This window comes from Lineus longissimus, chromosome 14, assembly GCF_910592395.1.
Source record: "Lineus longissimus chromosome 14, tnLinLong1.2, whole genome shotgun sequence".
Classification (NCBI taxonomy): Eukaryota; Metazoa; Nemertea; class Pilidiophora; order Heteronemertea; family Lineidae; genus Lineus; species Lineus longissimus.
This window is the reverse complement of record NC_088321.1, coordinates 7,049,917-7,073,359: the sequence shown is the minus strand read 5'-3', so window position 1 is coordinate 7,073,359 and position 23,443 is coordinate 7,049,917. Positions and strand designations below refer to the sequence as shown.

General features: G+C 41.1%; 2 protein-coding genes across 11 annotated transcripts in view; one reads left to right on the top strand and one right to left on the bottom strand.

The window, feature by feature from the left end:
• The window catches only part of LOC135499226 (uncharacterized), a 64,303-nt gene extending 59,951 nt beyond the window's left edge, over positions 1-4,352 (top strand). Inside the window, exon 11 of the mRNA XM_064789887.1 lies at positions 4,019-4,352. Within this exon, the coding sequence (XP_064645957.1) occupies positions 4,019-4,352 (334 nt within the window). The remainder of the gene's footprint in view (positions 1-4,018) is intronic.
• Positions 1-23,443, bottom strand: part of LOC135498617 (uncharacterized) — a 138,978-nt gene that overhangs the window by 89,704 nt on the left and 25,831 nt on the right. The window lies entirely within an intron of this gene.

The following is a 23,443-nucleotide window of genomic DNA, read 5'->3' as shown; positions in this document are numbered from 1 at the left end:
CGGCGAATTTACGCCATTTGACCTATGTGACCTTGACAAGAAGGTCAAATTAAAAACCTGTGTGACATATACTGTATGATGGTTAGATGTACCCATGATATCAAATTGGTGGCAATCAGGCAAGAAGTTAAGGAATAATCACATTTTTAAGGTTTTTGGATTTTGCCCCCTGGTGGTCAAGTGGTGAATCATATTGGACCAAACTTCGGTCCCTGAGATCACCTGACTAAGGGGTAAATGTGTACCAAATTTGGTATCAATAGTCATTGCAGTTTAGAAACGTGCCATCGTTAGATCCTAACGGCCAATTTACACCATTTGACCTCTGTGACCTCGAAAAGGAGGTCAAATCAAAAACCCGGAGGATATATGATGCACCTTTGCTAGAAGTACCTACCATATTTTTTTCAAAATTTCCCGACTACTATTAAGGGAGATATTGCATATTTTCACTTTTAACGTTTGGCCCCCTGGTGGCCAAACCATGAAACGAATCGGACCGAAACTTGGTCTCCAAGGTGTCATTCCATAAGGGTACATGTGTACCAAGTTTCAACTCAATAGCTCTAACAGTTACGAAACGTGCCCTGCTAACGGACGACGGACGACGACGACGGACGACGGACGCCACGGTATGGGATAAGCTCACCTCTGCTAAGAGGTGAGCTAAAAAGTATACCCACCTCATTTATTTTCACAGGCGAGTCCATAACAATAGCTATTTCATGAAAACTAAGTGCCACAGTTTGGGTTAGCGATAGCATCAAAATTAAGGGCCAGTTGACTTGTTGGGGTAAGCTGTAGCATGAAAAAGTATAGGTGATGGTTTGGGTTAGCTATATCATATGAGAAGGAAGGGTTATTGTTGGGGTTAGCTACAGCATAGTGAAAGGCTGTGGTAATTGTTAGGGTCAGCAAAAGCAACAAAAACAAGGGTCATGGTTGGGGTAGCTATAGCATTATGAGAAGGAAGGGTCATGGTTGTGGTTAGCAATAGCGTGAGTCCGTAATAGCTATTCATGAACACTAAGTGTCACGGTTCGGGTTAGCGAAAGCATCAAAAATAAGGGTCACTTGACTTGTTGGGGTTAGCTGCAGCATGAAAAGTATGGAAAATGGTTGGGGTTAGCAATAGCATCAAAATCAAAGGTCATGGTTTGGGTTAGCTCTATCATATGATGAAATGGCCAGGGCCATTGTGCTCACCTCATGTGGAGGAAAGATGGATAAAGAGCATGGTATTGTGTCATGTAGTGTTAGGTTTGATGTAGGTCCAAGCAATTACAATTTCCCCAAAATGGCCAATTTACAAAACATTCGACCTCTGTGACCTTGAAAAGTAGGTCAAATCAAAGAAGACCCGGGTGAAACATTGAATGGTTGTTAGAATTAGATGTACCTATGATATAAAATTGGTGCCAATCGGGCAAGTCATTACTAGGAATAATGGCATTTTGAAGAATTTAGGATTTGGCCCCCTCCCTGGAGGCCAAACGGCAAATCAGATCGCACCAAACTTCGGTACCTGAGATCATCTGACCAAGGGGTACATGTGTACTTAATTTGTGATCAATAGTCATTGCAGTTAAGAAACGTGCCATAGTTACGGCCTGACGGCGAATTTACGCCATTTGACCTCTGTGACCTTGACAAGAAGGTCAAATTAAAAACCTGGGTGACATATACTGTATGGTAGTTAGATGTACCCATGATATAAAATTGGTGGCAATCGGGCAAGAAGTTAAGGAATAATCACATTTTTAAGGTTTTTGGATTTTGCCCCCTGGTGGTCAAGTGGTGAATCATATTGGACCAAACTTCGGTCCCTGAGATCACCTGACTAAGGGGTAAATGTGTACCAAATTTGGTATCAATAGTCATTGCAGTTTAGAAACGTGCCATCGTTACATCCTAACGGCCAATTTACACCATTTGACCTCTGTGACCTTGAAAAGGAGGTCAAATCAAAAATCCGGAGGATATATGATGCACCTTTGCTAGAAGTACCTACCAAATTTTTTTTTTTTAAATTTCCCGACTACTATTAAGGGAGATATTTCATATTTTCACTTTTAACGTTTGGCCCCCTGGTGGCCAAACCATGAAACGAATCGGACCGAAACTTGGTCTCCAAGGTGTCATTACATAAGGGTACATGTGTACCAAGTTTCAACTCAATAGCTCTAACAGTTACGAAACGTGCCCTGCTAACGGACGACGGACGACGACGGACGACGACGACGACGACGACGACGACGACGACGACGACGGACGCCACGGTATGGGATAAGCTCACCTCTGCTAAGAGGTGAGCTAAAAAGGTACACAATGTTTTTTTTTAATATTATTTACATTCTCTCTTTTTCTATTCATAACTTTAACTTTATTTGTTGTGTAGGCATTGCATAGGCCTTAGAAATAGGTATATCAAATTTCCAGTATACAGTTATGGTTTTCAACAGACAAAACACGGCTGTCAAGATCATGATGAATGTAAAGATTATAGGACAATTCCCTCTGCAAAAGGGTTAATTGATAAATTTACCAATGTTCAAGTTAATAGAGTCCCAGTGTTTACGAAATGTGCCCCGACAACAGACACTTCGCCATAGCAAAAGCTCACCCACCCCTTGTTCAAACGAAATTTTGCTATTCTTAGCTCACCTCTCAGAGGTGAGCTAATACCACAAGCCCCTGCTATGGTTATACATGTGGGCACTGTCATGACTGTCCGCTGGTTCACATTCATGATCCAAGCTCTACTCTGTTGGAGTATCACAGGTCCGAGCTGCAGCTTTACAGCGCTCAGGACTAACATTCATAGTTTGCCATCTCTGCAAGCTAGGTACCCATTTACTCCAGGGTGGAGAAAAGCAAGTAGGTTAAAATGCCTTGCTCATGGACACAAAGATGAAACAGCGGTTACCCTTCCGAGAATCGACCCCACGACCAACCTCTACATCTGGGGTCTAATTGATTAGCATTCAAAAGGGCTTCACCGTATTCCCTGGAAACACCTATACGACACATGCCGCGTCATCGCCAGAATCTGTGGGTGACGTAGCATGTCTAACCTCTGATCTGATCTATTCGGGCCCTACCTGTCAGCATTGTTTCATCATGACTAAAACTGTTTGCAGCCGGCCAAATAATTGTAAAATTGAGCAATTATCTCAAGGTGAATACAGATAAAGAAGCCTTATACTTAGATATGAAAATAAATTATCAAAAGGGATTTCGAAATAATGTTTTCACAGCGCTCGCCCGATTTGGCATTTGTGACACGTGCACCTTCTTCGGTTCTTTTTGCTTGGAGTTCCCGCATGGCCCGACTAAATGACGCAATTTTCTTGTAGATGAAATTGATTTTTTATATCAGCATTAGCTCATATTATCCGTGCCCATGAAGTTCTATTATGCCGTCATATGATTTGTGATCGCATTAGGGTAAATGGTTATGTAGACTGATAAGTCGCCCTTTTCAACGATTCAATATGCCATGAATATGCCAAGTGTCAAATCATTATTTACATCTTATTTGCATGTCAAACGTTATTCTTTGACCAATCAAATATGTTTTAACTCAACATGATACCAGGTGCAGTGCAAGTGACTATACACCTTTCCAGAAATGGGGCGCTGAGTGTCCGAAATAGTGATGTCATAAGGGGAAACTAGGCCTTATGGTGGAGCGACAAAGGAGATAGTCATGGTTGACCAACACACTTGAATGCCTTTAATGACGGACAAGGGGGAAAAAGTTAGTTCCAATGCAAGCCACCAATTTTGGGAAGCATGTATAGGAGCACGAAATGACCTCGGGTAAACGAGGTTGACCCACGATATCCTGATTATGAGCCCGGTGCTCTAACCACTACGCCACTGATCTTCCTCATAGACAAGTGTCAATGTAACAACTCTGCCATAGCCACACGGCAGCAACATGATCGCCTTTTAAATTTTATGTATGGTGTTATAATTCACCCGATGCTAAATCAAGTGTGTATCCTATCCACAGGAGCGTTGGCTGTGTTGTGTTGGAAATGGCCAAGGGAACTCGTCCATGGAGTGAGTCTAGAAATGCAGGAAATCTGACGTTTAGGATTGGAAATGGTGAGGCTCCTCCCGTTGCTGAAAATGTTCCTGGTGATGTGAAAGATTTCCTCAAGAAGACCTTCATTTTGGTCCCTAAAGATCGACCATCTGCCGATGACCTTCTCGAAGATAAGTTGCGTAAGTTACACTATCATGTTGAAACTTATTTGGTCGTCTCACACGGTAAGAATTACAAGTACAATCCTAATGACATAGACAAAGCGACTGAAGTCAGGAAAACTCTAAAACGGGTATAAGCAGGGATCACTACTGCGGTTCTATCATGGTGTGCTGAAGTATTTTGAGTGGAGGAAGGATGATGTATGTTCTGTAGAGAGGCAGAGATTGATTTTTCCTGAACCAGTATGCGTGCAATATTTTGTAACAATTGAATAATGTTATCCCCCCCCCCCCCCCCGCTTGAAAAATCAGTCGCAGTCGCTATCGGCCCATGGTGTAAAATTAGGTCAGAAGACTTTCGATGATGCACAAACCTTGCCGATTACATTCTTATAAGACACTAGCCCAACTTTCCATTCGAGTGATGTTGTTTATGATATTTACAAGTGATAATCTTTTGGTTGCCGGCAATTCTCCAGATAGCGAAATATTGGTACATCCACTGACATCGCGGCCATGTTGAAATAATCGGAAGAGGAATGAGAGGATGGATAGAAAAAAGAGGACTGGGGCTCAGTCTGCAGCCTATTTCTATGACATCATCATAAATAAATATTATGTGAAATCCTCGAACAAGCAACCTCTTTCTCAGGGCAGGTCGTTCACACCAAAACCGCGCCGGCGAAAAAAAACGGCGCGAGTTCATTCACTGAGTTCTAAATCGTCTCAGTTTCCCTGATTTCGTCTCAGATTCCCTGTTGATCACACCAGGTCCTGGTTTGACGTCCCACTTTACACATACATTTTTGGGTGTTATCCATTCAGCGGACGAATAGACCGCTTTGCGCCGTTTTGACCCTGGATTTTTTTTCTAAAATTTAAAAGTACATTAATTGTCTATAATAGCTATGTGCCTGGGAATCTTTCCCTCGGAGTATATTGGGCGCAAACTTTGCAAAACACTTGAATATTTTTGCCTGATTTTTGACCGTTTGCTGAATCTAGGTGGTATCAAATGTGAAGCAGCCTACTGGTATCGAAACTAATAAGAAAGCTCTCTTAGGACTCTGCCTCGATACAAATTGGAAGGTTTGTGTATCTGGTTGCAGTAGTTTGGTCTCAGCATGCATCTGGGGCTGATGCCTTGTGTGTCACACCTGGCACTGGCATCTGATGGATTAAGTGAGAGCTTAGTTTAACAAAAAAGAAGTGGAATCCAGCTGATTATCTCTTCCTGCAGTGGTTGTACTTGTACTTCGCCAAGTTCGCGCCCCTTATACTCGGAGGGCATTTTTTTCTGGCACATAAGCTTACTGCCATGAGATTTAATGTAATTTTCAATTTTGGAAAAAAACAGGGTCATAACGGCGCAAAGCAGTCGATTTGTCCCTTTTGTCCCTTGAGTGTACACACCCAAAAATACACGTGTGAAGCGGACGTCAAACCTGCGCCTGGAACGAACTTTGCAATGCCTATGATCTGGGGTACAACTTTAAGTTTGGGGTTCACATACTGCAAGCTCTTCTGATAAGTGGCAGTTGCATTATCAGAGCGGGGATTATACCCCGGGCCTCGTATCCCTGATATGCGGGGTGGTTTTTAGGACGGATTCCACAGAATAAAACCGAAGACGAAACTCGTGGTACTTCTCTCTTATTACTTCTCATGAAACTAGGCACTAAAACCCATACAGTTGCGGTAGATGCTAAATACAATACATCATCCCCCTCGGATGAGCGTATGACTAGCTCCTGCCATACGCTAAAATTAAAAAACAAACAAGTTCAGCATTATCAGATTATGATATGAACACGTCATGGAAACAAAACACTGATTACTCACAAACACTTCTGTGGATTAAACACTGGATTTTGTATAAAAGACACATACTCGAAGGTATGACAAAATTATAAAAATTACTTTGGTTTCCTCCAGTAATCTTAATATGATAAAGAACATCCAAAAATAAATGCTGCATGTAATAGATGCCTAGTACATGAATAAAATGGTTATCAAAATGAGGTTGTCCTCTGGCTATGAAAGAATCACTCCGAATCCTCACGAAATGAATAAATATAATGTCATCATATATATTGTCTATATATGAGTAGAGTCCGCAAATGCTTATCAATGCACGTTGGAAGTGGCCAGCAAAACAATCCAGTCACAACCAGGTACAGAGAAGTCCTTGAAAGCATTATCACTTAATACTCGATAGTCCGTAGCACACATCGAAAATTCACAGAACCAACACATTCACGAATAGCAGCATGACTAAAACAGTTTGCAGCACACAAGCTGGGGTGGAAACCATTTAACACAGAGCAATAGGCCTAGTAGAAGAGGGAAAATACACTCAAAATTTCAATGTAACCTTTAATAGGTGGATATATTCAGGTGGTTAAGTTGTGGTATCAAGGTTAAGTCGCAAGATACAAGTACATGTTTACACCAAATCTAAATGAACCTGCAGGTTTTAAAATAAGCCAAGCACTCGACTCATAACATGTACAAATACACCTTAAAACCAGACCTAAATTTTTAGTGTCTGTAGTGATACCATATAATCTGCCAAACAAATGTCACTACGTGGCAACTGACTGGTCATAATATACAGAAAAAAGAAACTCACAACCAAACACTCACACACACAAAATTGGAGAATATGGCTAGTTGTGCATTATCAGAAGCCTGGCTTGACCCCAAATGGCAATGTTAGCCCTCCCTGACTCAGAAGTATCAGATTCACACAAGCACACAATCAGACAGTCGCACGTCAGTGAAATGCATGACAGTCAACATTTACCCTCCTTGTCCAACCATTAGGCATATGCAACTAAACATCCAGGCAGCTGGACATAGCATAATATGGAGCGCAACTCAACTACTTGAGTGACCAATTGTCCCTGTTTACCCCACGAGCAATCCTCAGCTTGTCACAATGAGTTCGGTAGGTTGTTCCAGCCAAATCAAGTTGCAGAGTAACAGTGAAATCTTCACCTACATGCTTTACTAGGTATGGTCCTCGCCATGGCACATGTTTGTCGCCTTTAAAAGATTTCCTTGGATTATAATACCAAACATAATCACCAGCTTTGAGGGACTGATATTTGGGAATTGAAGTCTCATACTGCTTCTTCTGGATTCTTTGTGATAACTGCAAGTTGTTACGCGCTATACTGTAGGCTTTCTGGAATCTATCCTCAAGTTGCCTGATATAAGATGGTACTGAAGTCTGTGTCTCAGCAGGCTTGGTGTATAAGAGATTCATGGGTAGCTTCATTTCCCTTGATGTCAACATATAATGTGGGGTCTCGCCTGTGCTGTTATGCACTGAAGATCGATAAGCCATCAAGAAGATGGGAAGCATGACATCCCAATCGCCAACTGATTCCTTGTGATCATAGGTGTAGGTTTTGATCATAGACTTCAAGATCTTGTTAAAGTTTTCAACCAATCCATTGGATTTAGGGTTGTATGGTGTTGTTAATGACTTGTCGATTCCAAGTTTTTGAAGCAATGAGGCGTACAAGTTGGAAATAAACTGGGGTCCTCTGTCAGAATGAAGAATATACATACAGCCAAACCGTGAAATAAGTTCTCTAATGATAGCATTGCAGACCTCTTCTGTTTCAACTGTCTTCAGCGGTGCAGCTTCAACCCATTTAGTGAAGTTGTCCTCCATCGTTAATACATATCTGGAACCACGGGGGGTTTGACGTAATGGTCCGATTATGTCAATTGAGACACGCTCGAAGGCTTCACCAAATAGTTGTTGAGTGAGAGGTACTCTTTTCTTTTTATGGGGATGCTTAATGGTGTTGCAAGTTTCACAGTGAGAGACAAATCTTGTTACATCAGTCCTCCAGTTTACCCAATAGAAGTCTGCTTTCAGACGCTGTGCTGTCTTTTGGATCCCAAGATGACCTGAACATGGATCAGAATGCAACTTTTCGATAAGAATGTGTCGTAATGTTCGTGGAACAACTAGCTGATTCCTGGTGGGTTTGTCTGGTACAATCAACTTCCGATACAATATACCGTTTTCCAAAAACAAAGATCTCCAATGTTGTCTCAGGACTTTAACACCGAGGCTTTCCTTGGATATGGTTCGGTAATTCGGGTAGTCAGCCCCACTTAACTTCAGCTGGACTATGGGTGATATATCCGGGTCAGAGAGCTGCAAATTGGAAATCTCAGACAAGGGAACTAAGTCTGTTACTGGTTGTTGACCTTGAACGACATCTGCCTGTTTCTGATCTTGAATGGCCTTCCGTGATTGTGATCTAGTTGTTACTGCACGGTTTAGCATAAGTTTATCTACAGCTTCTTCTATGTTTTTATCAACATTCACTGTGTGATGGCAAGGGGGAATGTCTGGTGGTTGCTTTGGTTTATACCATCTTGGCTTTCCTTTGCTGAGTTGTCGATCAGTCTCGACCACTTCATCCTCTCGGCGACACTGAAGGCACTGCATCCGACTCATTGCATCAGCATTTCATGGTGTCTGCCGGGCCTGTGCACTACATCAAAGGTGAACTGGGACATAAAAAGTTGCCATCGCTGTATTTGCTCTTGTGCGTCAGTCAACGTGAGCATATGGCTAACTGCAGCATTGTCCGTTCTGATGAGGAACTTTCTGCCATAAAGGTATGGTCGAAAATGCTGGATCGACTTGATTACAGCCAAGAATTCGCGCTTTGTGATGCAATAGTTTCTCTCAGCATCCGCCAGCAAATGGGAATAATATCCAATGACAACTTCCTTCTTATCCTGAATTTGACTCAAGACTGATCCAACCCCTGTATTGGAGGCATCTGTGTCCAAGATAAAATCTCCTTTGGTAATATCTGGATAAGACAGTAGTGGAGCTGCAATGAGAGCTGCCTTCAGTCGTCTAAATGATATCTCATGCTTTTCAGTCCAAATAAGGGTGCTATTCTTCTTGAGGAGTTGATAGAGTGGAGAAGCTAGGTCAGACATGTTTCTGATAAATCGTCGATAGTAACTGACAAGGCCAAGAAATCGTTTGACTTCAGTCCTTAACTTCGACCTTGGAACATTCCCTGGTGATGGCCAAAGTTCGACAGATGATACTTTGTTCACTAATGGTTCTATGCCTTTCTCTGAAAACCTGTGACCTAAGTATTCCAAGCTGGATTGGAAAAGAAAACACTTGCTAGGCTTCATCTTCAACCGGGCCTTCTGTAGACGCTGGAGAACCCGTTCAAAGTTATGGAGAGTTTCCTCAAAGGTCTTTCCAAAAACAAGAATATCATCAAGGTACAGGAGGCACTTCTCCCACTGGAGTCCTCGGAGAACATTTTCCATCAGCCGTTGAAATGTAGCGGGAGCATTTGACAGACCGAAAGCTAAAACTTTAAATTGGAACAAACCTTCTTTTGTCAAAAATGCGCTTTTTTCGCGATCTTCGTTTGATTTTAAGGGTACCTGCCAGTAGCCACTCTGGAGGTCTAGAGAGCAGAAGAAGCGACTACCATGGAGGGAGTCTATGCAGTCGTCAAATCTTGGTATCGGGTGGCTATCAGCCTTGGTGACAGAGTTCAACTTTCTAAAATCGATACAGAAACGATTAGTTCCATCCTTTTTAGATACTATCACTGGTGCGCTAGCCCAAGGACTTTTAGAAGGCTCCATGATTCCTCGCTCTAATCCGTCTCGAACGGCGGCCTTGATTTCCTGTTCCTTCTTGTAGCCTTGTCTCCACAAGGGCAAGCGAAAAGGTCTATTAGTTCCTGTGTCAATCTCATGGCTGATCATATCTGTACATCCGATGTCTGTTGGTGAAGTAGAGAAAGTTGAACTATACTTGATCAAAAGTGAGGCAAGCTGCTGTTTCTGCTTGGCATCTAGTTCCTTACTGGATCTATTGTATAAGTCAGTTAGATGAGATGGTATGTCCTCTTCCAACTCCTCCAAGGATCGCACAGCAAAACAATCCATGGAACCCAGAGGAGTTGGGTCGGCAGTATGTTCGTAAGTCTCATCAGGCTCCTCAGCATGAAAGTCCCCCGTTGGGAAAACATATCCAACAACAGCACCTTTCGGAAGAGTGATGGATTCCTCATTTGGATTATATAGCTGTACTGGAGTCCTCCGTTGTTTCTTGGATTGAACTGTCACTGACTTTGCTGGTAGGACACTATGCCTCTGAATGAAGAAGATACTGGGTTCGAAAATGACCTCCTGTCTAGTCCTAAAAGGACTTTTCAATTTAGCAGATAGGGCAACTTCATCTCCAGGTGGGAGTGTAACCGCTTCAGACAGACAGACTGAATGTGGCAGAAGGCTATGCTTTACACCATCCATGGGGTAGTCCTTTCCATTGAAAGTATAGGTACCTAAACTGTACTTGATATCAATGTTAAACTTTTCCATGAATTCAGTACCCCAAATCCCGTCCATGCCATCAAGCTCGGCCACAGTCATCTGGAATGTAAAATTTGCACCATGTACGCGTATCGGCATGGTTACTTTGCCCAAGATCTTCAACGATGACTGGCCATCCGCCATGGTGATACATTCCCTAGAGCGTTGTAAAGGAGGACGATATAGTTTTGGAATCCTAAAATAAGCTCTTGAAGAGAGAAAAGTGAAAACAGAACCCGTGTCCAATAAAAAACAGCTAGGAAGTCCATTCAAATAGGTGGTTATGTAGGTCCTTGAAATACAGGAGCAAGATGCAGCTACGTTTCCTTTTTCCTTTTTGTTGCCATGACCTTGGGCTCCTGTGACAGGGGCATGGCTTACTGGTTTAAAGGATCATGATTTGCTGCTGCTGGTGTACCACCCTCTACTGGTACTTGCATTTGACCCTCAAAATGGCGCTGTGCATAAGGACACTCTCTCCAAAAGTGGTCAGGAGAATTACATATATTACAGCGTCGGTCATTTCTATCAAAGCGGCGGTCTTGATGGTTGTACCGGCCTCGGCCTCTTCCACGTCCGCGGCCTCTACCTCTTCCAGGAGCTTGACTATTGTCGCGAGGTTCCTGAGGTGGGTCCCTTACCAAAGATGCAACTGGCACTGAGGTGGTTGACTTGTTTCTGACTGCCTGATTGGTTGCCAGGAGATGGTTCTCGTATGATTTTGCTTGCTGAAGGATTTGATCCAGAGGCCTGTCTTTGTAGGCATACAATTTATCACCTAGGGGCGTATCTCGTAGGGCAAGATAAAATTCCAGACCAAGATCCTTCCTCATTGCCCCATGTGCCCTCTTAGAGTATAGGCTCAAGCGAAAGGCAAGGTCATCGAGAGACTCGCCTTCCTCTCTCCTGGCATCACGTAATGTAGTCATCCATAGTGATCTTTCTCCCACATAGTGGTTTTCAAGCTCTTCCACCAGGGTGGAATAGGTTACATCTTTACCCTGAAGGTCTAAGTTGGATAGTACCTTTGCTGCTCTGCCCTCCAGCTTCTCTCGCAGGGCCTTCAACTTGTCCTCTTCGTCCCAACCTCTGGTAATTGCTGCAAAATTTGCCAGATAGGCTTCCACGTCTATCTTGGAGTCATCAAAAACAGGTATCTTTGCTCTGCGGGTGGTGTTCTCCGTCATTCCTGACCCAAAAGAGCAGTTATTATAGTGATTGACAACTGGTGGTGATGTTCGCGGTGCTGGTACAGGCCTTTCAAGATCTGCCCTTTTCCTTCTCGGAGTTGTCCAGCTTTCCGGATCTGGGGTCACAGGGTCATCATTAGGGTAACTGGAAATCACTGGTGACCAGGGGATGGCAGCCATTGGTGTTTCTGGGTAAGATGTAGCCCTAGTCGGGACCCGAGACATCGGGGTCGATGTAACCGGTGCTGCTGTACTTTCAGTTGGAATGAATGTCTCCTCCATATCAACTGGGTCATATGATGTTGCATCTCCCAGAGTGAGCATAGAAAAGACACTGAAAAGCTTCTTTTTTATGGATCCAAACAGTGTTTCAGGTTGCCTTGGCTGTACTACTCGTGATCGCGGTTGAGGAGTGGGAGCTTGTCGTCTAGGTGGCACCACAGGTACAACCCCCGGAAGCCCTCTATTACGGAGTCGCATTCCCTCCTGGACCTCTACTGGGACTTCATCATCACTCATGTTTACCGAGTTAGCAGCACCAATTTAAATCATAAAATGCACAAAAACACCAAGACGTTTCAGTCACATATGCCACAAAGCAAGGCAAAATGTGGAGACGATCGTGCACTCACTGACTTTTCACCACACAATCATGTACCTAACATGCATCAAACATACAACATGTGCATACTATAAATGCATACTGTATGTATACACACCAACCTGAAACTAAACATGCACAAAATGTAATGTACCAATGACATTCAAAATGTACAGGTGACAACTACATACAATGTGTGATATTATGACAATGACATCCAATGAATCAAACAACAGTAAATGTTGGCCTAAATCATGCACTGTAAAGAACCCAACATTTATATACAGTCAGCAGTTTGGACTAGAAGGGGTTAATATTACAACCCAACACTTTTCTACTCAACTTAGTGTACTCTCTTACCCAATTATAGACATTTGCCTTGGGCCTATTTCTATGCAGGGCACATATTCACAATAAAATATTTCACAGTTCCCTGAAAAAAGAGCACAAAATGACATGAAATATATTCAAAGGCCTAGCCTTAATGTGTACCCAAGTACATGCAACAACTAAATTAAAATTAAGTTCAGAATATCTCAAAATTTTCGAACAAGTAGCAAAAATAGTCTATTGTCACTCAGTTGGGCAGCTCACTGCAAGGCATGAATGATCCCAAGTCCAATTCTCACAGCTTTCCGTATACTGAAGTTGTAAAATTCAAGTCCTCTTGGGGAAGTAATGTGGATATCATCGCGGGTAAGATTGTTATTTAGGTTCACTAAAACACACCGATCATGCTTATACGCCTTGATCCTAGGATTATCCACAACTAGATTCCTTATCCTCTCATTGAAAATCTGCCTAAACTGCTCAAAGTTGCTGCAGACTTCTTTGTGCCTGCTGCGGCGACGGCGCTTCACAACCAGGCAGATGACCACTGCCTTTACTTGGAGCGAATTTGCCAAATTCACCAGTCTACTGGTCAGGACATTAACATCAGAAACTGATCTGGCCTCACATAAATCGTTTGTTCCTAGTTCAAGAATAACTAGATCCGGTCTCCTCCGAGCCACAGCAGAAGTTATGATAGAGGGTTCTACCAACTTTAGACCACCTTGTCCCTCAATGAATACTTCCTCCCTCGGGAGTCCTATTTCTGATGCAAAGTTACATTCGTGGGGGCCACTACCAGCACGAAGGATCAAGAAGTCCTTGAACCTCCTAATAAATGAGTGCCCCGTTATGAGAATCTTCATTTAGTAGCGAGAAAAATAAACACCACAATCAAATTCAGTTCTGCTTGGTCTTTTCTTTGCATGCTACACATACGTGACGTTATGGTTAGAACATGCATGGAACATGCATGCATGTACACTGTACAGAGCGCGGCAGCCGCGTAATCCCATTATTTCAAACGGATTTTCTATCGATTAAACGTCATTTTCGTTATGTACAACAAGCTCGGTCCTGCCGGGGTCGCCAGATGCATTATCAGAGCGGGGATTATACCCCGGGCCTCGTATCCCTGATATGCGGGGTGGTTTTTAGGACGGATTCCACAGAATAAAACCGAAGACGAAACTCGTGGTACTTCTCTCTTATTACTTCTCATGAAACTAGGCACTAAAACCCATACAGTTGCGGTAGATGCTAAATACAATACAGCAGTCCTCTGAAATAATGCTTAATTAACGCCATTTACAGGGGTTGGGGGTTGGGACCGAACATTCCACAAAAAACGAGGCTTTTTCAGTCGAAGAGAGGCATTTTTCTGTCGTCTGCTAACGGAAAGAAAATAAATTTGAAGTTTTATCCCCTTCGAACAGCAAAGAGCTCCAGGAATGATGAGACCGCACATCCTGGAATGGGACAAAATATCCCGGAATCCGCGGATTTAACATCCAAGCATTCACTGTAAAAACCGATGGGTAATATCCGCCCGAAAATGCTTATGAGAATGGGTTATATGATGTACCCATCGTGGGTAATCTTATGTGCCCATTCCCGATGGGCAGGCTAGCCTATGGTGGGTTGTGGGATTACCCATTTATGTGGATAAGATCCGCCCGAAATTGCTTTTGGGAATGGGTTATATGATGTAATCTGATGTGCCCATTCCCGATGGTCGGCCTCAAAATATCGAGGGTATTCAAGTGTGACGAACAGCGAAATTATGTCAACTAATGCTGTTTAATGACGACTTGTGATGACCTTCTGACGAAGTTACTCGTTTGCCTAGGCGGTCACACTGCCAACAGTGATTCTTTCACCCGATGTCGAAAGGTTCCAAAGTCATGGGTTCAAGTCTATCCTGACCAATCTATTTTCATTTTTAGATAAATCGAATGTAATGTGACGTCCCCCCCCCCCAAAAAAAACCCCTAGCCTTTTAGTTAATAGGCTCCTTAATGCTCTTGTTTCAAACTTCATCCATGTCTATTCTTACCATTTTCGGGGGCTATTAGCAGAATTATACTAAAACGCATTTTAGGCACTTTTTAGAACAGTTTGGTCATCATAACTTTAGAAACTGTCCGAAAAGATCTCTTTAATTTCATGAATAGATGAATCAACAAATTCATTGGTAAAACCATCTGCTCTCTGCGCCTGTGTTGCCAATGGATTTCTTATCATCTATATCGCTGGACTGGACTCCCCCTGGGTTTAAGGGGACAATAGGCAGGAGAGGGAGGTTAAATTAGCCATCTTTTTGGTGACTTATAGTATAAGGGCGCCACAAGGTCATTTTGATTCATCACTTAATACATCCCCCGTACAAGAGAAGCGTGATTAGTTTTGATGACTTTATCTTTGGATAACTTTATCTTGCCTACCTAGCTGCTTAACGAATCCAGTTGACAGTATTTTCGATTAAGATGGTAATTATTTTTTCGATTTCAAAATAATCCAGTGCACTTGTATAAAAAAGATCATAGCCAAATTGAACAATTCAAAATAAAAATGGGTAAAATAATAATTTAGACCTATGTGAAAAAATGAATTAAAAAAAGGATTCCAAATGATGTCGAACCTATGATGTATTTTGGCAAAATATCATGCCGTGCCAGCAGGGCTACTGAGTGTGATACACTGGACAATTCGGAAAGATAGCGTCTAAGTAATCGTTTTGACTACGTCAAATAAATTAGGATCGCTGTTCATCACACTTGAATATATACCCTCGATAAAAGATTTTGAGGCCGAGAAAACTGTTGAAATTCCCGATTTCTGGGATGTATATACGTAACATAATTGGCATTATCATATTGCTCAATGAGTAGTGCTTTGCTTGATGGAGCCAGTTTTGTGAATAACGTTCTCTAAGACGACTTTGACCTTGTGTGATGGACAAATACAAAAAAAATTATCAAAATGATGTTCGTCCGCCATTGCTTGGATGTTTGGTCCTTTCCGGGATGTGCGGTCCCATCATTCCTGGAGCTCTTTTCTGGTCGAAGGGGATAAACTTCAAATTTCTTTTGTTTCTGTTAGAGGACGACAGAAAATGCCTCACTTGGAATGAAAATGCCACTCGTTTGTTCGGTCCCATGCTCTCAACCACTGATTTACATGCAGATTTAATTCATTTTGTCGCGCAGGTGTGCTCTTTTCAAAAATTTATTTCAATGCCGTTTTCGGCTTTCATGGTCGGTCAATCATAGATAGGCCCATTGCCCTGGTTGCAATTGACCACAAGTGCCGCAAGTGACCACAAAATAATATCCGAACAGCTATGGGTATGGGCGGTTATTACCGCAAATAAAGACAAACCAAAGCAAAGACACTTGTGTAGCATATCAAGGACACGTAGATTGATACTCCTATGTGTGCCACATCAAAGACATCTGGAATGCATGTTTTGTTTTTGTTTGATACAGCATAGATAAAACTAGACCGCAACCTCTCTGGGATGGACAGTTGTTTTCATGAGCCATACACAGCACAGATAAGACATGAAGGCAATACCTCTCTGGACCATACACCACGTCAAAGATAACGATGCGAAGTCAACAGACGGCGCCACCGTCTTGGGAAAAGTAAAAAGTTGAAGGAGGTTGACACAGTTTTCTAACTTATCTCTATCCATGGTTATGATATACTAGTATGATCGATGATGTTGAAAAGAAAGGGGATCTCAAAATACGACAGTCTTCTACGAATAGATGCAATAGTGACATAACAACACATGTGCATTTTCCCGCTAGTCGCTTATATCAACAAAAACCTGAAGTTGTCGATGTCGTTTTTACTTTTCCCAAGACGGTGGTGCCGTCTGTTGACTTCGCATCGTTAGATGTCTTTGATGTGGCACACATAGGAGTATCAATCTACGTGTCCTTGATATGCTACACAAGTGTCTTTGCTTTGGTTTGTCTTTATTTGCGGTAATAACCGCCCATATATGGGCACTGGCGGGAATGACGTGAATTACAATAACAAAGCAATAACTGGTGGTCGGCATGCGATATTTTCAGATTTTTTTACCTTTTCTCTTGATGGTGGATACATTCAAAAAAAATTTTTTGTACAATAGCCATCTGTGCATTCCAGTTCCCCCCACATTTTGTGCTCGGACATATTGCATATAGGGCTCAGACCCAACAAACAGGGCTCAGTCCCACTCCATTTGGCCTAAACCCTCATTTGGCCATTGTGCTCATGCACAATCCATCAGGCGCAAAACACTTCTTCCTATCGGTGGACATTTAAATAAACCTGGGCCTTCTCTTGATGACATGAAAGTCTCTGTTCTCAAAGGATCACTTTATAATACTGACACTACACAAAAGAGAATTACTGAACAAAAGTTGATGCAACAATTTAACTGAACCGTTACCTTGGTTTCATGTCGCACTATAGGTCATAATCATCATACTACTTTTTACACCTACGCTTGGACACTATCTATTACCCCCTTGTCTCCTTTGGCCTATACATGCATCTTGCCCCCCCCCCCCCCCCCCCCCGCCTGACTACGATGCATATTGGCTCGTACCTTTTCCCTTTAAATCGGTCAATGAGTTGTAAGTGTTCGGAATTATTCTATCCCGTGGTATATTTTGGACTCCTTGGTGTGAATTCTTCTTGTTTTTGTTACGGAAAGGAATTAATCAAAAATAAAACTTATGGGCTACCTGTGGTTATTCAGTGCGCCACGACGGTTTTACCCTCTGTGCATGCTCAGTCAGCAGACCTGGTGGAAGAGAGGGTGCAGTCATTTACCGTTATATTCATCTATACACGAGGTTTCAGCCATTTCAACTGTTGGAAACACAGCTGGACCATGCCGAAAGCAAAAGCAAAGAGATCTGCCCCAGTGAGCCCTTCCTGAGCAACCCGAGCATAATATACTTACAGTCCGGACGCAGTGGACCGGCCTCGTCCCTCACCCTATCAACTACTGCGACAAGTGGTGAGCTTTCTGGAGGTTTTGTATGGATCAGGCGCTGGGCTAATGAATCATTATAATTCATTTTGTACTCTATAGTAACTCATTGAATTGAGATTCACAATGGATGAGCCAGTGACAGTTAGATATTTACTACACACTTTACACATACAACATAGCATACACATTAGGTTGCTTCGAATTTCATCCAATTTTACAAAAACAAAAGTTCTCCATTCCATAGCTTAAAATGAGTTGTTTTCGATACCCGCGACCGCTATGCCACGCCGATCGAAACAGTCGAAAAGGAGGAAAGAACTAGAATCATGTCAAGAAGTTCTATTTTGCGTATTTTGATAAAATACCCTAATACCTATTTTAATAAAATACGCTAAATAAAACTTCTTGACATAATTCAAATTCTTTCCTTTCTTTCCTCCCTAGTGCATGGTAATATCGTAAATGTTGAATATAATATGTATTACAATGCCGCAGATAAGCTGTTATGTGCTATTTTTGAAATTTTCTAAATTATATTTTTCTTGTGTAAATAAATGGTCTGCACTGCACTGTTGTCTTGAATTCCCAAATCTCCAAGCTTGGCCATGTTCACTGTCGCTAAGTAATCAACTTTCACTCACTGATGAGAGTACCAGACATAACATCTCACGCTTGGCCATTTTGCATTTGATGAAAGGCTTACTGGACTTTGCGCAAAGTAAGCAACGCAACGCAACAAGCGCAATGGGGGAGCGACCATTATATTCGACCGCTTCAGGTTCTGTTCCTAGTAAATTAAACCAGGGGCTAACACGGCCACAGAATACCCCCAAGTCCACAGTCCTAGTCATTTCATCACAAATTTCCTAAGTCCAACCAGGAAATTCCATCACTGACGTCATAAAAATGGTATTCCAAAAACAATTTTTAGACCTCATTTAATATTCATTAGATTTTCCTGAGCGTACGCGAACTACTGCGGATATAGCTTCTTCCTAGAGTGAATAGGAAAATAATGACGTCTGACTTGTTCATGTTGTGACGTCATGAGGTCACGTGACTTAGTGCGGGTTTTTCAAAACGTCTTCGGCAGTTGGCCAGTCTGACGCGATTAAAACAGCTATTTTATAATAAATCTAATCAAAAATGGAAAATTTGAGCTTTACATTTGCGATCAACAATTAAAAACGGACGTATTTCCGCAAAGTTGTAAATCACATCATAGTATCACTTTAAGTCCAAATAGAGTCGAGGGGTCACGTGTTGCCAATGATCAACCAACCGCCGCGGAGAAATAGTTTTTTAAAACGCGAGGCATTTTTTTCTTTCTTTTATAAACTTTTATGGATTTTTGAAAAGCGATATACATGTACTCAATAATACTATGTTCTTTACATCCTCGCGCTTGTTCGTATGAACGCAGATTTTTTTATTTTCAACTAGATGACCCAATTCAGAAGAAGATGGACAGTAAAAGTATAGGCTAATTAGTTGATAACATGTATTGAATGACAAAAATCTTCAAAATCAAAAATTATTACCAACATGTGCGACGTGTAGCTGCATCAATTACAGCAGAATTCACTTCAATAGGATATAATGGGTTTCAAGAAAAGTATATCGCACTGATTTTTTGGGACTTGTACAAAACATATTTTTTTAGCTGCCCACGATAATCACGATAATTATCATATATTGTTTGTGGATATTCACTTATTTATTGTTTGTGGTGTATCCTGCGCGGAATCATTCCCACGTAGTCCAGTCAATTCTGAACCGATTTGACTACAATTTTCGGTCAAATGACCAAGAAAACCTTGACGTTTCAACTCAGGTCGGAAAAAATTACTGACTAAGGCCTTGTGTGTCATAATGACTTGGAAAGTGAATCTGATAGCGGTGATGATAGCTGACGATGCGCGCACTCTGTTTGACTGATGGTAGAGGTCGTTACAGGGTGACCCAGAATGAATAGGGCAACATTACAAGAAAATGGGAGGGGTGGTTCTATCAACTTTAGACCAAAGCAGGGCCAAAGGGCAGCAACGTCATCCAAGCTAGACAGCAATAAGAGAGAATAGATTATCATTACCTTTTATGTCATTCAAGAATCATGCATTTATGTGAAAATTGTAAAACAATCCTTTTACACACATTTTAATTACAAATTTAGTGAATTTTGGTCCAGGAGCCCGGGGTTCAACATCCTGAAACTCAGGCCAACACTCGGCCCTATCGACCGAGCTTATGCCCTGAAAAAAAGCTTCCAGCGGAATTGCCGGCTGTTTACTGATATCACAACACACCCGCCGTTCGATGATAAATGTGTACCATCCGTGTCTCAAAACCACATTTCAAATGAACACAGTGAATACCAACTGCTGTTTAGTTACTCAAGAAGTCATATACATGTAGTTCTTTTATCGAAGGCGAGAGAGGTTGCAATTGTCTATTAGATCATGTAAGATCAAGAAATTCCGCACGTGCGTCCCATGCTTTTGAAATTTCAGCCAATGATTAAGAGCGCGTTTTAGAGACGGCGATTGTTTTCAATAGTAACTGAGTTTCTAGGAATGATGTAGGAGCCATTTTCCTTGCGCGGAGCAGATTTGTCCGCCTCTTCCCGCGAATACAATCGATTTATTCCAGTGTCAGTAACTTGTGCCTGAGGGGAGGAGGATACAACTGACTCTGGATTTTCGAGGATTGGGGATATTGGGGTTCTGTAACCTATAATGGTCCGTTTAGATTTTTGTAATGCCAACACTAGACACTTTTGTCTGAGTACATGCTTTCAGAAAAGAACGATTTTGAAATATTTCAACAGTGTAAGTGTCCATGTCAAAAATCCAGATACGATTCTTTTTAAAAGATTCTTAATGAAGATCGTATTCGTTTCTGTGTACATGAACATGTACATGGGTTACAAGATTCTTGTAAGATTATTTAGTTCAGATTTTTTCAAGATTCTTGAAGAATGTACATGACTTGTACATGTGTAAAAATGAATAACGTATCAATAAAGAATTCTGTAAGACTCTATTTGAGATTTGCAACCAGGTGAACGTAGGTAAATGCAATCGTTCCTTGTAAATGATAATTAAGAAAGCCAGCTATTATCAACACTTGCTTTATGATGTTTTGTTTGAAATTAAGTGATACACGCCATTTTGATCACGGCAAATCTACATTAAAAAAGTTGTTCAACTTAAAACGATAGCATTTTCATTTCAGTTGTTGGCGGTGGAAGTCGTTATTTACATCCTGTTTCTTCTTTCGATGGCTTGGAAACTGCAGGTACATCTTACTCAATGCAACACCTAAAACGGTGTAGGTCAAAAAGTGATACTTCTGATGTTGTTACCAAAATGAGGAAAAAGTCTCTGATTTTCCATAGGACTGTCTTTTGTGAGAAAGTAGACGAAATGGACACTAGAGGACATAATTATATGCCCGTTCATCGACATTATACACAGGCGAAATTGTCGATTATCAAATCTATATAAAACAATTACATGCGAGATAATCTGTATGTTTTTATTTTACTGAGTTTTGAAGACTGCTACACTATCAGACTATACTAAAATATGCACATTGATCGCTTGTTCATTTGCTATTTTTGCATGTGCGGACAAAATCATGCAGAGATTTGCAACCAGTTAAACGAAGGTACATGCAATCATTCCTTGCAAATGATAATTAAGAAAGCCAGCTATCATCAACACTTGCTTTATGATGTTTTGTTTGAAATAAAGTGATACACGCCATTTTGATCACGGCAAATATACATTAAAAAAGTTGTTTAACTTAAAACGATAGCATTTTCATTTCAGTTCTTGGTGATGCAAGTCGTTATCTAGATCCTTTTTCTTCTTTGGGTGACTTCGAAACTGCAGGTACATCTTACTCAATGCAACACCTAAAACGGCGTAGGTCAAGAAGTGATACTTCTGATGTTGTTACCAAAATGAGGAAAAAGTCTCTGAGTCACCACAGGACTGTCTATTGTGAGAAAGTAGACGAAATGGACACTAGATGACATAATTATATGCCCGTTCAACGACATTATACACAGGCGAAATTGTCGATTATCAAATCTATATGAAACAATTATATGCGAGATAATCTTTTTTATTTTATTTTACTGAGTTTTGAAGACTGCTATACTATAAGGCTCTACTAAAATATGCACATTGATCGCTTATTCATTTGATATTGTTGCATGTGCGGATGAAATTATGTAGAGATTTGCAACCAGGTGAACGAAGGTACATGCAATCATTCCTTGCAAATGATAATTAAGAAAGCCAGCTGTCATCAATAGTTGCTTTATGATGTTTTGTTGGAAATAAAGTAATACACGCCATTTTGATTACGGCAAATATTCATTAAAAAAGTTGTTCAACTTAAAACGATAGCATTTTCACTTCAGTTCTTGGTGATGGAAGTCGTTATCTAGATCCTTTTTCTTCTTTGGGTGACTTGGAAACTGCAGGTACATCTTACTCAATGCAACACCTAAAACGGCGTAGGTCAAGAAGTGATACTTCTGATGTTGTTACCAAAATGAGGAAATTCTCCGAGTCTCCATAGGTCTGTCTATTGTGAAAAACTAGACGAAATGGACACTAGATGACATAATTATATGCCCGTTCAACGACATTATACACAGGCGAAATTTTCGATTATCAAATCTTTATGAAACAATTATATACATGTACGAGACAATCTTCTTTTTTTTCTTTTTTTTACTGAGTTTTGAAGACTGCTATACTACAAGGCTCTACTAAAATAAGCACATTGATCGCTTATTCATTTGATATTGTTGCATGGGCGGACGAAATTATGCAGAGATTTGCAACCAGGTGAACGAAGGTACATGCAATCATTCCTTGCAAATGATAATTTAGAAAGCCAGCTATCATCAACACTTGCTTTATGATGTTTTGTTTGAAATAAAGTGATACACGCCATTTGGGCCACGGCAATCACGGCAAATCTTCATTAAAAAAGTTATTCAACTTAAATCGGTAGTATTTTTTATTTCAGATCTTTACCATGGAAGTTATAATTCAGATGATTCTTCTTCATCGGATGACTTGGAAACTGCAGGTATATCTTACTACAATGTATATGCAACTCCTAAAACGGCGTAGGTCAAGAAGTGATACTTCTGATGTTGTTGCCAAAATGAGGAAAAAGTCTCTGAGTCACCACAGGACTGTCTTTTGTGAGAAAGTAGACGAAATGGACACTAGATGACATAATTATATGCCCGTTCAACGACATTATACACAGGCGAAAGTGTCGATTATCAAATATTTATGAAACAATTACATGCGAGATAATCTGTATTTTTTTTATTTTACTGAGTTTTAAAGACTGCTATACTATAAGACTATACTAAAATATGCACATTGATCGCTTATTCATTTGCTTTTGTTGCATGTGCGGACGAAATTATGCAGAGATTTGCAACCAGGTGAACGAAGGTTCATGCATTCTTTCCTTGCAAATGATAATTAAGAAAGCCAGCTATCATCAACACTTGCTTAATGATGTTTTGTTTGAAATAAAGTGATATACACGCCATTTTGGCCACGGCAAATATACATTAAAAAGGTGTTCAACTTAAAACGATATCATTTTCATTTCAGCTCTTAACCATGGAAGTAATTATTCAAATTATTATTCTTCTTCAGCTGACTTGGAAACTGC